The sequence below is a fragment of the Tachypleus tridentatus genome, chromosome 9 (genome assembly GCF_004210375.1).
Source record: "Tachypleus tridentatus isolate NWPU-2018 chromosome 9, ASM421037v1, whole genome shotgun sequence".
NCBI lineage: Eukaryota > Metazoa > Arthropoda > Merostomata > Xiphosura > Limulidae > Tachypleus > Tachypleus tridentatus.
This window is the reverse complement of record NC_134833.1, coordinates 107,752,830-107,766,609: the sequence shown is the minus strand read 5'-3', so window position 1 is coordinate 107,766,609 and position 13,780 is coordinate 107,752,830. Positions and strand designations below refer to the sequence as shown.

The 13,780-nt window shown below is 33.1% G+C and overlaps 2 protein-coding genes across 13 annotated transcripts in view; one reads left to right on the top strand and one right to left on the bottom strand.

Annotated features, from left to right (window-relative positions):
* The window catches only part of LOC143226005 (disks large homolog 1-like), a 169,568-nt gene that overhangs the window by 14,646 nt on the left and 141,142 nt on the right, over positions 1 to 13,780 (bottom strand). For 8 of the 12 annotated variants that reach the window (XM_076456346.1, XM_076456341.1, XM_076456342.1 and 5 more), the window contains 6 exons: positions 7,382 to 7,454; positions 6,537 to 6,636; positions 5,178 to 5,198; positions 4,936 to 4,983; positions 3,005 to 3,055; positions 384 to 485 (listed from right to left, as the gene is read on the bottom strand). In XM_076456346.1, the coding sequence (XP_076312461.1) occupies positions 384 to 485; positions 3,005 to 3,055; positions 4,936 to 4,983; positions 5,178 to 5,198; positions 6,537 to 6,636; positions 7,382 to 7,454 (395 nt within the window). The remainder of the gene's footprint in view (positions 1 to 383; positions 486 to 3,004; positions 3,056 to 4,935; positions 4,984 to 5,177; positions 5,199 to 6,536; positions 6,637 to 7,381; positions 7,455 to 13,780) is intronic. The other 4 variants (XM_076456344.1, XM_076456347.1, XM_076456345.1 and 1 more) reach the window with 1 other exon arrangement.
* Positions 8,064 to 9,854, top strand: LOC143226932 (uncharacterized). The gene is made up of 3 exons (XM_076458491.1): positions 8,064 to 8,079; positions 8,619 to 8,684; positions 9,136 to 9,854. The coding sequence occupies exons 1-3, from the start codon at positions 8,064 to 8,066 to the stop codon at positions 9,852 to 9,854; spliced, it is 801 nt and encodes a 266-aa protein (XP_076314606.1).

The window sequence follows — 13,780 nt, the reverse complement described above, 5'->3', positions numbered from 1 at the left end:
TGATGTCCAATTTTCATCATTTGACAAGCACTATCATGGAAAAATAAACATAAAACACATTTGTTTTCAGATAAGTATTTGAGAGTTTTAATTTCATATACCTTGTAGCATGCTAGGGCAAAATAATAAAGTTTCATACATAATTTCAAGTTCAGTGATTGAAAAAAAAATTATTTTTATTTCTGTAAACTGTTATACACCTGTAATTATTTTTTAGTTTTAAAAACTCAATACATTTTTCAAAATATCGTATTTGAGAATAATGAAAAACACTTTAAATTTATTTTCAAAATAAAAAAAATCTATTTTCATTTTTTTTTTCAAATCTTGAATTAAAAAAGGTTTTACATATTAAAATATATATAAATACAAAATACACTTACGAGGTATACAACTTCCAAACTTATCTGGGTGTTCAGAGATGAGATCATCATTAATTCTATCTTTTAATGGTCCCAAAATAATTACTGGTCGTGCATAAGTAACTAAAATGTAAAAATCATATCAGACATTATATATAGCTTGATTAAATTAACTAATTTACATTCCTAATATACTTGCACACACGTGCCACAAGTAATTTATAAATTCAAAAATTTTTATATCTCAGACACTCCTACACAGTACACATTTCACAAATGACTTCTTTAAACCTGTCATATTTTTATTTAAGCTACAACCATACAACTGTGTCATATAAACATTATGTGGTGAGGGAAATATTTTCATACACTGACTTCTTAACACTAAGTTGTTTTTTTTTACTTTATATAAAATGTTTTGATAAAAAGATACTAAAAACAAAAGATGATGTTTTGGAAACTTCTAATGAAGGTCTATCTCTCTTTATAAGAACAAAGTTCTAAGTTCCGTGCTAGCCTTAGAACAACTTTTCTAGAATTTGTGCTCAAATCTAATGGTCAGAACACACTAGTGTCAAACATTATAATTTCCACTGTATCATTCTCACCAGCTCTTCTTTCCATAGAACCTTCATTGGAAGTGGATACTGGCTTCAAGTATTACATTTTAAACACATCATTTTACATACTGTCAAAGAATCAAAAATTTTCCAAACCCCAAATATATATATACACTGCTGGCCAAAATCTTAAGGCTAATGAACATAAAGAAAAATTATGCATTTTGCATTGTTAGACTCAACCACTTATTTGAGTAGAGCTTCGAAAGATGAAAATAATAAAAGGGAAAATAAAAATAAAGAACTTTTTAAGTATTCAATAGGGAAAATGTGAACACCATGAAATTAGCCTAAATACCAGCTGGTCAAAAGTTTAGGACCATATCAAAAAGAAGTCCTAAACAGGGTAGGAAATGCTCAACAAGAAGTCTCAGTAGTGAGTTGCACGGTTGTCATTGCGAATAACTTCAAACATTCCCTTTGGCATGGTCGATACAAGCATTTGGGAAAGGCTGGCTGGAACGTTATTCCAAGTGGTGAAGATGGCTTCACAAAGATCATGCATTGTTTGGAACTAACATCCATTTCTATAGACTTTCCTTGCCATTCACCCCAAAACATTTTCAATGGGGTTCAGTTTGGGCGAACACGCTGGATCACATTATTTGCCATGAAAAAGTCCTTTGTCCTGCAGGCATTGTGGATTGCAGCATAATCCTGCTGAAAGTTCCAGTCATTACCAAACAAGTAAGGGCCTTCATTCAATAAGGATGCTCTCTCCAACATGCCAATGTAGCCAGCTGCTGTTTGATGCCCCTGTATAACCTGAAGCTCCATTGTTACATGGAGGGAGAAAGCACCCCAGATTATGATGAAACCTCCTCCACTGTTCCATGTAGAAAATGTCTCATGTGGGATATCCTTATTGTGCCAGTAATGTTGGAAGCCATCTGGACCATCCACATTAAATTTTTTCTCATCAGAGAACAAAACCTTCTTCCACTTTTCTATGCCCCATGTTTGGTGCTTCTCAGCAAAGTTTAACTGAGCTGTTTCGTGGTGTGGAAGGAGGCGACCTTTAAAGACGTTTGCGGATTTTGAAGCTTTTCTCTCGCAGATGCCATCTTACTGTTCTTGAGCTGCATTCTGCGTCCATAAGGACCTTAATCTGGTTTGACAATGGGCGAAATTTTCTTGGCCGACCACTTGAAATTCTCGTTCCGTATCCCCTAGGGTCTTTTAAGAAATTTGCAATAGCAGTTTTACTATGCCCAATCTCACCAGCGATGGCACGTTGAGAGATACCTTGCTTTTGCAGGTCGACAATTCTGCCACATTCAAACTCTGTCAACTTTTTAGCCTTTGCCATGTTTTTACCCAATGTAACACAGGAGATGTCAGTTGGAGATGTTGACAATGCTAATGCTTGAACACAAATGACTAAATTTTGTTACGTGTTTACCGATTAATGCTTCATTTCAGTATGGTCTTAAACTTTTGACCAGCTAGTATTTAGGCTAATTTCATAGTGTTCACATTTTCCCTATTAAATGCTAAAAAAAGTTTTTATTTTTATTTTCTCTTTTCTTATTTTCATCTTTCGAAGCTCTACTCAAATAAGTGGTTGAGTCTAACAACACAAAATGTATATTTTTTCTTTATGTTCATTGGCCTTAAAATTTTGGCCAGCAGTGTATATGCCAAAAATATCACCTTTGGTGTCATAGCCCTACTATATACACATGTGCAGCTTGTTCTTGAATGTAATGCTATCTTTCTGTAAAAAGTGTTTATTAGGCAAGTTCCAGTGTCTGCAAATAAACTAATAAAAAAAAATATGAACTGTCACCTCTTAACAGATTCAAGATACTATAATCATATATACAACATGCACAACACAAGTATGTACAGGCTTTTATAAAGAGGATGGATTAAACATAAATGACTTGAAAGTAACATTGTATTCATAAAATACAGAAAAAATCAAGAAAAAATAAATAAATTTTCAAACAAAAAACATCATGGAAAATCCATATCCTACCAACTTTTAGAAAGGAAGAAAGGTAAAATAAAAAAACTTACTTTCTTGCTGTGTAACTGCTTCATAAGAAAGTATATGTTCCTCATGTCCTCCTATAGAGCATCAACACAGTTAATGTATGTATTACAAGCCAATCAAGCATAGTGAAAAAGGTTTTTACTAGAAATGCACATAGATTTTTATATACAATTAGGCCTTCAACACTGAATTTTTTTTAAAATATGAAAACAAAAACGTTTTAGAAACTGATTTAATCAATCTTGAAAAATACTGGATATTAAATCAATAATGAATTGCAGAATAATTATAATAATGAGTTTCTAATCCAAAGAAGTATCACTATTGCAATACTATGTTGAAATAATGGCACAAAGCTTAAATAAAAATAAAAGATATGGAATATTTTGTAATAAGAAGTTAGCTGGCATCTTAAAAACCCTTACTTTGAGGTGTTGGCTTTATAAAAATGAATGCACAGAATACATATGTGTGTGTGTGTGTGCAATTCTTATAATTTTGAACAAACACTAATATTCATGATTGATCTTTAAAAATATTTGTCAATTTTAATTATCAAACAACCTAACTTTTCAACGTTGACTCACGTGTGCATGCGTGTTCTTTAAATTTATAACAATAGGATTTTAAGAAATGGGTTGAATAGAGTTTAAGATTCATTGAATCTGCTGTATGCTTAGAATTCATACAAGCCAAGCCAAGCCATGGCTGTAAGACTGGTATCAACCTTTAGATATCAAGATATATTTGACCACATCTGCTTTTTACTGATAAATCGTAAATTCAAGTTAGTCAGTAACAATCAACAACAGTTTTCAAGTAGGCATATTTCCAGTGATACAACTTTCATCTTAATGTATTTTACTTCTCTGAAGCTAAAATCCTTGCCTATATTTACAGCAGTGTCAAAATCCCTATTTAACTCTCATCCATCAAGTGAACAACACAGTGAGATACTTAATGTCGCTTTGAGAAATTCTGGTTTTTTTCACCTCAACCACTTTTCTTACATTTCCAGTTTCAAGTACCTTCTTCAGAGTTTTGCATACAGTTCTTAAACATGGAGTATCTTTGACCATCCAAAACTTTGATTTGCACACTTGTCACATGTTATTTAAATCCAGTGAGCCACATCTGGATTTGCATTAATATTACAAGAAATATTACTGCCCGTGCTTTTGCAAATTTTATAATAACATGACACTTACTGATTGGTTTGATGACATCCAATCACAGTGTAAGCTGTCAACATGTGACTGTACTCTGGGGCAGTTCATTTTTGTACAGTAAAGGGATTGCATTCTTCTAACATTTTCCTTTCTTAGCCCATTTTCATAATATTTTCAGTATTCTACCAACAGACAGATAAATGTGGTAATAATTTACAAGCTCAGTCACCTTCTCCTTGGCTATCATCATAGACTGGGTTTACACAAGTTAAACGTTTTGGCAGTATTATTGTAATTCAGTTATGATGTGGTGATTTGAAGTTCAGATGAAAAACAAATCCTCACCTCCTTCAAGGATTACATTTCAATAAATCAGTAAAACAAGAATGGAAAGGAATTCACCAAACTATTCTATGATCAATTAACACTTGCAGACCACAAATTGAGTGTGCTCAACTTGCTTTCAACATATCAATGGACAGACATATTAAATCCATAAGCACTTCTGCAACTGAAATACTGTCCATCCTCTTATATTCCATTAAGAAATTTTGATACAATCCAAAAAATATTTATCAAATATCCTTTTATGTATACCTATTTATTCTAGTCACAATCTAGCTAGTTTTGCCAATCAAAGCATTGACACCAAATTAAACTTCAAAAATACAAATGATGCAAACTGCATTGAAGAATAATCTCTAACAAAGTATTGCATCATAACAAAAATAAAAATAAGAAAAATTTAAATTACAATTAAAAAATAAAAATAAAAGACTACTTACTAATGCTACTGGCCTCACTGTCACTAGTGTTTGTAATACTGACTGGATCTACACCAAGACAAAAGAAAAACAAAAATCTGTAGAGTTATAACACACAGATTATCGGCACACATGCCTACACATAGTAATTACACAAATTAACATAATCACTCATCATTAATTTATCAAAGATAATGAATTACAATTATAATAATGCTTCTCTGGGCCATTTTATACATATATATAATTTCTTAAAAACTAACCTTTTGTTGGGGAATAATCTCCTTCAAAGCATGAAGTGAGAAAAAATCAAAATTAGCACACATGTACAAATAATTAAACAGTCAGAAATCACTATTTTTCATATGTTATCAGCATATTCATTACGGATACAAATTTTAAAATTAAAAAATGAACAAAATAAAAATATAAATTAGAAATTTCGTTAAAAATAATGAGTTTACTGTTTGAGAATAATTAAGTTAGTGTTGAAAATTACAGTAAACAAAACAGAAATTATTTAGGTTTCAAAAGTTGTTTGGAATACAGGTAAATATGTAAAAAATTTATACAAGAGGTCATTTTTAATTTCATTTATGGAGTGTAAAAGTTACTTTGGGTCTTTTGCTGTTTATGTGTATCAAAACTCATAATAAAAATTATTTTTCTAAATATTTAGACAAAGTAGAGGTTTGTGTCATAAACTAATTGAAGATATACAATTTAAAATGCTTAGCCTTTAGAAAACAAAACAAAAACAATTCCTTCAAACACACACACACACACACACACACACATACATACATATAAACACACAAGTTAAGCTCAATCTCTGCATTCAGTCAATGAGCGAATAAATTGTCATTTTGTGATTTCAGCATGTTGAAATCAAAGACCAAAATGAAATGCTATTTTAATATTTGTGTAAATTATGCTTAGATATGCAGTTCCTCATCTGTACTTTGTTTAAAATCCTTTTACACACAGACCTAAGTAGTCTCATTTTTTTCTGTTATTTCTTTACATATTTGATGTTCAGTGTTCTGCATCTTGAACAAAATAGTTTGCACAAACATCAAAATGATATTTAATTTGAAGCCTTCATGAATTTGAATGATGGGAACAACATCGTAATTTCTTTTGGTCAGCAACCAAATCTTCAGATAACTAACTAAAACAGAACTTACAGGACTATAATAATCATAATTAAACCTGTGTTAAACTTCCAGTTTCTACTAGTTATTTACATAGTTCCTAATTAATATTAAACAAGTAGTTTTTCTATTCTACAAGCACATTCCACAACCAAAGGCCCAAAGAAAGTTTACTTGATATCAAATTCAGAAAGTGAAACTAAAGTACCATTACAATGTCATACAATGGAAAAAAAGAATTAACATTTGGTAGATATTTTAGTTGCATTTGTGTTATCTGACACTTATTTCATATTTAAAAAATATATTTTGTTACCAATATAAATTATGCCTATCTAAGTAAATAATTTTTAATAGCCTTATTAGCTATTTCTTTTTTGTGAAGTAAGTACCAATGTACACAAAACTGTGGAGCTTCATAAAATAATTTGAACCATGTCCCCAGTAACAAGTCTAAAGAGTACTTACTTTCTCCATCACTGCCATCTTCAGCACTATTGTCTCTGTTTTTCATAAAAGGAAATTTTCGAGAAAATGAGAAATTTTTTTTCTTTCTATCTAGTGTACTCTGCAATAAACCACAAAGGTGAAGTCAAATTTTATATAATGCTGGGCAGTCTCTAACTTTAAATATACTAAACTATTGCATCATGTAAAAAATGTTCTAGATCCACATGCAAACAACAGTTGATTTATAAAGCTGTCTTCCAAAATAAAACAATCAGCATAAGAAACTAAAACAAAATTTAACTCCATGGGTGACAAGGCTATAATTTCTTTCTAAAGTAAACTTGCATGTTAAACTTACAAATTTTGTTGATAAACAAAATTCTAAAGCTAGTGATATACTTGTGAATTGACAATATATTCTCAAGGTAATAAAAGTTGAAGAAACAGAGTTAGCTACAACAGTCATCTGAATTTGGAAAGATCCAACAATTTAATTTCTTTGTTGTAATAGTCTAAAAGATTCTAAATTTAACTAAAGCAACTTAAATACTGATGTACAAACTACAAAATACTTGAAACTTAGATGAAATATGATGTTAATATTATTATTTTATTAAAAAAACAAAATTCTTAATTATATACTCAGGAGAATAGTAAGTACATAAAAAATGTAGATTATTAATCTTTATATAATCTATGTAAAAACTAAAGATGTATACAGTTACTTCTATATGATCACTAACTGTATTAATACCACTTGTTGAGTTTCACCAGTGAAATAAGCACACTTTTAAAATTATCCACACATACTAAATTAATTCTTAATTGTCACTTATTTGTAGAAGCTGGTAAACATCTCTTACCTTCCCATCACTAAAACTATTCTTTCCCTGGAATTTCACTGACTTTAGCCGAGCTCTTTCCCTCCTCTCAACTCTGCAAAATAATTAAAAATATCACTTTGAAAAACTTGCAAGTAAATAGTACTTAAAATGAAAGAATGGTAAGAGTAATTATAGTAAACTTTAATAATTGTATATTAAACTTGAAGTTGTCTTGTTGCTGTTCAAAACTCAAGATCTATTAATAAAACATTTTGAAATTACCAAACAGAACATTTTCAGGATTTACAGATTCCTAATCCTTGTAGCAAATACCTTCTTATTTTATTAGAAACACACTTTTTATAGTTGAGATCAATACAAAAAGTGCACTACTTATGAATAAAATCTACACAGTTATAATTTCTCTGTGATGAAAATATATTTCCACTAGGTACTTACCACTCATCACACATATAAAGCTATTGCTGTTCAGTGCTGCCCTCCATATTTATTTTTTCCCATGTTACAAGTCTTGCACTCCCATGTACCCCATGATTATTGATTACTGTGGTTTAACTGTGTCTCACACTCAAATCACCAAAATACTACCCTTCACCAATAGGAGTGTGACACAACCTCTTGACATGCAACTCCCCCTCTTTGTTTCTACCAAACTATCATTTTGAATTTAGGGAGAAAAGAATGCCAGTTTTCAATGAGGATGATAAGTGGGAAGTGTGAGATGAGGTAAATACCTGCAGGTAATATATTTTCAGTATAAAAAAAATTATCACATTGAAGAAATGGAGGAACTAGTGTGAGGGATAAAAAGAAGCATCTTTTGAAAGAGTCCAAAGAATATCCTATACTAATAATTTTCTTAATAGAAAATCATATGTGGCAGACTACACCACTTCTGTACCAGATATACTCTTTACACAGTGTAAAGAGAGGTGTCACACATACTGGCAGAAGAAAATAAGGACCACAATCAAAAGGGAGAGAAAACAGTTGGATTGAAATTTAGAACATTATATCATACTCTCTATAGAGGTTTTACGTGTGACGTCACTCTTGACCTAGTTACTGCTGACCGCCATGATGGGTGGCACGCTCGGCGTGTTTATATTCCAACACAAGGATGATTCATAGTCAAAAGTGCATGATGGTACACTCGTGTTATGCATTTAACTGTTCAAATCGACATGGACAGGTGGAAAATGTGTCATACTACAGATTTCCTAAAGATCCCGAACAAGAAGACAATGAATTGCAGCTGTCAATAGGAAAAACTGGACACCCACAAAGCACACCAGACTTTGTAGTAAACATTTTGTGTCAGGTATGTATAATTCATCTATAGCCAGGCTGAATAAATTGAAACTTACATGCATGATACATGTACAGCAGAACACACTGCAGCACCAGTCAAAGAAAGTTTTTTGCACACTTTTCTTTTACTTTTAAATAACTGAATAGTAAATTTACTGAAGGAACAATATCATTCATAATGAATAGGTTATATAGCCATTTGTACATTAAGACAAAATGTTAATATCTCTTAAAGGACCAATTTAAGTGATTCATCAGAAAACCACAACTGACACAAGATTAAAAAGTGTGCAAATAATTACTTTGTTGGCTGTACATTCAGTTGTTAAACAATGTTCAGCATATTCAGTTATATATATATTCAGTTAAAAGTGCACAGTGTATCTGTTATATATATATAAATATTATCTGATGATGCCTGTAGATCTATATCTTAACAAAATTATTGTACTCTGTTTCAGGGACGAAGAGTGATGATCCCCTATCACCTGACTATGTACCTTCCATATTTCATTTTACACGTTCTCCCCTGAAGAGAAGGAAAGCTGCTGAATTGTGTAAATATGAAAACAGGAAAGAAGTGACCAAAAGGAGAAAAGAACAACAAAAGAGACATGAAGCTGCTGCTGGGCTGCTTGACCTTGCTTTCATAGAATCTGCTGGCACTGCTGCCACTGATAGCAGCTGTACTGATTCTGCTGATAAACTTGAAGCTACATGTGATAATTTTGACTTGTGTACATCACAATATACAACTGAGACATGTATGCAGATGGAAATATCATTCACAGACTTAGTTAGACTTGAATCTGAATGCCAACAGTTGCGGAATGAAGTCCTCCACTATAAAAGTATAGCAAAAGCGAACTGTTTCGAAGATGCTACTTTTGCAAATGACAACGAGAAGGTCAAATACTGTACAGGTCTGCCGTCATATGCAGTGATGATGATCATATTCAACCAAATTTACAGATATTTCCGAGATACACAGTCAGTCTCTATATGTAATATTTGGCAGATCTACTCCAGCAACAGTCTGACTCCGAGAAACGTTGTCTTGGCTGGATATTACTGGCGTAAATACACGTGGCGGGAGCATATACGAGTCTCCTACACCCAGTTCCTTCACTTTTTCCTCATACCTGGCCTTATCAGCACCTGTCAGGTGTGCTACAAGTGATGAAAAGCCAGCGGCAGCCATTTACATGTGAATAGTACTGAATACAGCAGTTGTTAACTTGTTCAGTCATGCGGGACACTTGCCACCCAATATGGCGGTATGTTTACAAACCTCGTTGTGGTCACGTGACACTAATAGGTTCACACAAAACCTCTATTCCACTGAAGAGTGATGGTAGGTGAATTCTTTACAACTGATGTGTAGAAAAACAAAACTGGATAGGCTACAAGGTCTAGAATGGCTAAGGCATGATGAACTGTATATGGCAGGTCAACTTCAGTCCACAGCCAAAAGGTACCAGAAATATAATTTCAGATCCATGGTAGGAGGAGAGTCACACTATTTTCACCTCAAGCTAAGTAAAACAAAAGTATATGCTGTGCAAACTGATCTATGAAATGGGATCATGCATACCATCCACAACTAACCACATGTATAGGAAACCAACAACTGAAGGAAGGCAGTGAGAGATGTGCCACTGTGGGAGGTAACAATGTATTAAAACTCAAACTGACAAGCACTTAACTACCACATAGCAATATCAGGCCATAAAAACTCCATGGGGTGAACTGCCAGAGACTAAAATATCACCTCCTTCAACATTATCCCCCTTGTTTTGTGTGATCATGAGGCAAATTGAGTGAGGAATGGAAAAACACAGGCAACATGTGTGACAAGTTATGTTGATTGATCCTGCTCTAAATCCAAAGCCAGTCACCAGGACTGATATCCATGTACTGATAGGATGAGGAATCCCAACTGAAAGGGTGAACTGCAATGTGACACATTAACAGCAAAGCAGCAGCATCTCCCTCAACAGAATCATACAGCAATGGAGTGCATCAAGAACTTCTGAATACCGCCACACTTAAGTGGATTGCCTTTATAAATGATATGCAACCACATCCTCTGGACATTCAGAGAAGCTGGGTGCAACATCAACCCACAGAGCCCACTGTACAGGGAAGAAGCATCTGAATGAAGGGACAGCATCATCTACACCAGCTGAACACTACTGTCCTACTTTCAAATGAATATACATATATTTATTTATTAATGTATGATCATGAGGGATAAATCATGGTGTAAAATCCAGAGGCATGCCAGCACTAGAAACAGTAAAATGGGTGACAATAAAATCCCTATTTTGAAAAGCAGACTGCCCCTGATTTACTCAATCAAAGGAATGGCAGAGATGCTTTACCCAGGTAAATCTATGAGTTAATACAGTCTGAAATGAGCATATTAATGAAGCAAATATATTGCAATAGAAAACCTACTAGCAATCTTGTGGAACACTCCATCTCAGTGTGAATTTGTGATATATTAAGTACACCTGGACAGACAATACTTCCCATGAAATAGGATCCTGACAACTAAAAAAAGGGAATACCCCTGAAAGAAATTAAAATGTATATAAAAAGATAATTTACTCAGTCACAGTCTCACCAAACTTTGAAAGATGGCAATAAATAGGTAGAAGACTACCCTGACCAGAAAGAAACAGACACCCAATTCAGATACTGAGATATGAATGTATGAGAAGTATGCCACATACCAACTTCAAGAATTTCTTCCAACAGACAAAAGGAGTAAGACACTACATAAAAGGTAAGGTGATGTGATAACACCTGGAACAGATTTCAAAAAGGAGGAATAAAAAGCCAAACTTAGCTAGTAAGTATTGAAAGAGAAAGGTCATGAACATAGGATTTTTTTTCCAAGAAGTGAAAAAGCAGGAATAAGAGCCACAGATGAAAGCTATGCAGTCAATGCAACAATGAGGATTATGTATGATACATAGAAGCTTATCTGGATTAGAGTGAGAATAAAGGTGTGAGATGAAGATAAATCAACAAGGAAGAATTATCTTCATAAGCTACTTGGGAAGAAAAGATCAATTCAAATAAAAAAGAACATATGGGATAGCACAGAGTGTATGAGATGTCAATGACAAATTTATCTGACCAATGACATCCACAGGCTTATAGTGGTAGGAAGTAGGTCATAAAGAACAAATGAAACAAATGGACAAAAATTCAATTGGAGATTGAGTAAAGCAGTGGAGAACCACACTGACATTCCAATCTGAAAGGACTGCTCAATGAAGAGGTCTACAAATCAGGAAGGAGCAAACCAAAAGGGAGAAGGTAAGAGAGGTAAGCAGAAAACAGTACCAGGAAAAATGGAAGGTGTGAGACAAAGCTGCTTGGTATCCAATGATGGATGAGACTGAAGTTCTATGATCAAAGAGCCAAGTGAGGAAATCTGTAATAAAAGGAATGGGGGGAGGAGTATGGAGGGAGAAAAAAAAAGACCAATGGCAGAAGGTGTTCCACTTGTATTGATAAACTACCATTGAGGAAGAATGTATGAAATGAGCTAAAAAGGAAATGACCTTCTGAAACAATTTGGATATCTTTGCCAAAGACCTGATAAATTCTTGTTTGGAGGGTAGGAAGATTAGAATGAAATACCTGTTTGTTTTTTGTTTGGTTGGTTGTTTTGAATTTTGCACAAAGCAACATGAAAGTTATCTGTGCCAGCTATCCCTAATTTTGCAGTGTAAGACTCTTGGACTACTCTTTTACCAACAAATAATGGGATTGGCCATCACTCATAACATCCCCATCACTGAAAAGGTGAGCATGTTCAGTGTGAAGAAGATTCAAACCTGCAACTCTCAGATTACAAGTCAAGCACCCTAACCACTTGGTCATGCCAGACCAGGATGAAATACCTATGGCCAAGGTTAACATAAAAGGAATGAAGTGAAAGGAAGAGGCAACAGACAGACAGTAATGATTTGAATTGGTGAAGGAAATCAGTGTTGTTCCAGCTACTAAAGAACAATCAGAAGAATATGATACAGAGTGGCATAGTTGATCAAAATCACCCACAGTAGAAGTAACATGATTGATATGAGAATAAAAGAGAGTTAAAACAAACGTAACAAATTTTTATTTTTAATATCAAAGTTATAATTATTCATCATATTTAGGAAAAAAATTACAGCATTAGCAAAGAGGACATCATTTTCTTTTTTATTAGTTTCCGAAATAAAATGGAGGGGTTCAGATCCCCTCCTCAATCTGCATCTACTTATACAACATCAAATAGTACAGTTATTAATTTCTCAAATAAAATGGGTGCTGCACCTAAATTAATGTCTTCTTATGTAACACTAAACAATACAGTTATTAGTTCCTCAAAAAATAGAGGGCATGGATCCCTCCCCTAGATCCATGCCTGCCTATACAACATTAAATAATACAGTCATTAATTTGTGCAAAAAGTGAGAAGAGGGAATTAAGCCCACTGTACCTCTTCCCTATATCCATTCCAACTTATACAAGATTAAAGTTATTTATTCCTAAAAACAAAATAAAATGCAGGAGGTCCAGGCCCCTAGATTTGTGCCTGTTTATACAAGTTAAATAATACAATTATTTCACTTATAAATTAAAAACAAAACATAATGTAAAAAACAGTAGATGTAAAACTTAAGTAGCCAAAGGGAAGCCAGTGGGTGCTGCCAACCATTTGTCTTCCTTCTAGTCAGCAATTCAACCATTGTAACATTGGCAACTAGCTTTAATAAGTTAGGATAAGCAAGTTTAATAGCAATAGAAACCAAACCCAGGATCCTCAAATCATGAGGAATTCCACCCAATTATGTTGCTTTATGATGAACAAATAAACAAATATTACAAGATTATTTTGATTAATCAACTGTTGTAACAATTTAGAACACTAATGACTGAAATAACAAATTTTGGTTAGTTGATTATTATTTTTTTGACAACCAATGTAATTTTAAATTTGAACAATCTGAAGCACTAATTATTAGTTGATTCTTTTTGTGATATTAGTTGATGTAATCATTACTTATAGATACTCAATTATATTGAGTAAATCACAGAGTT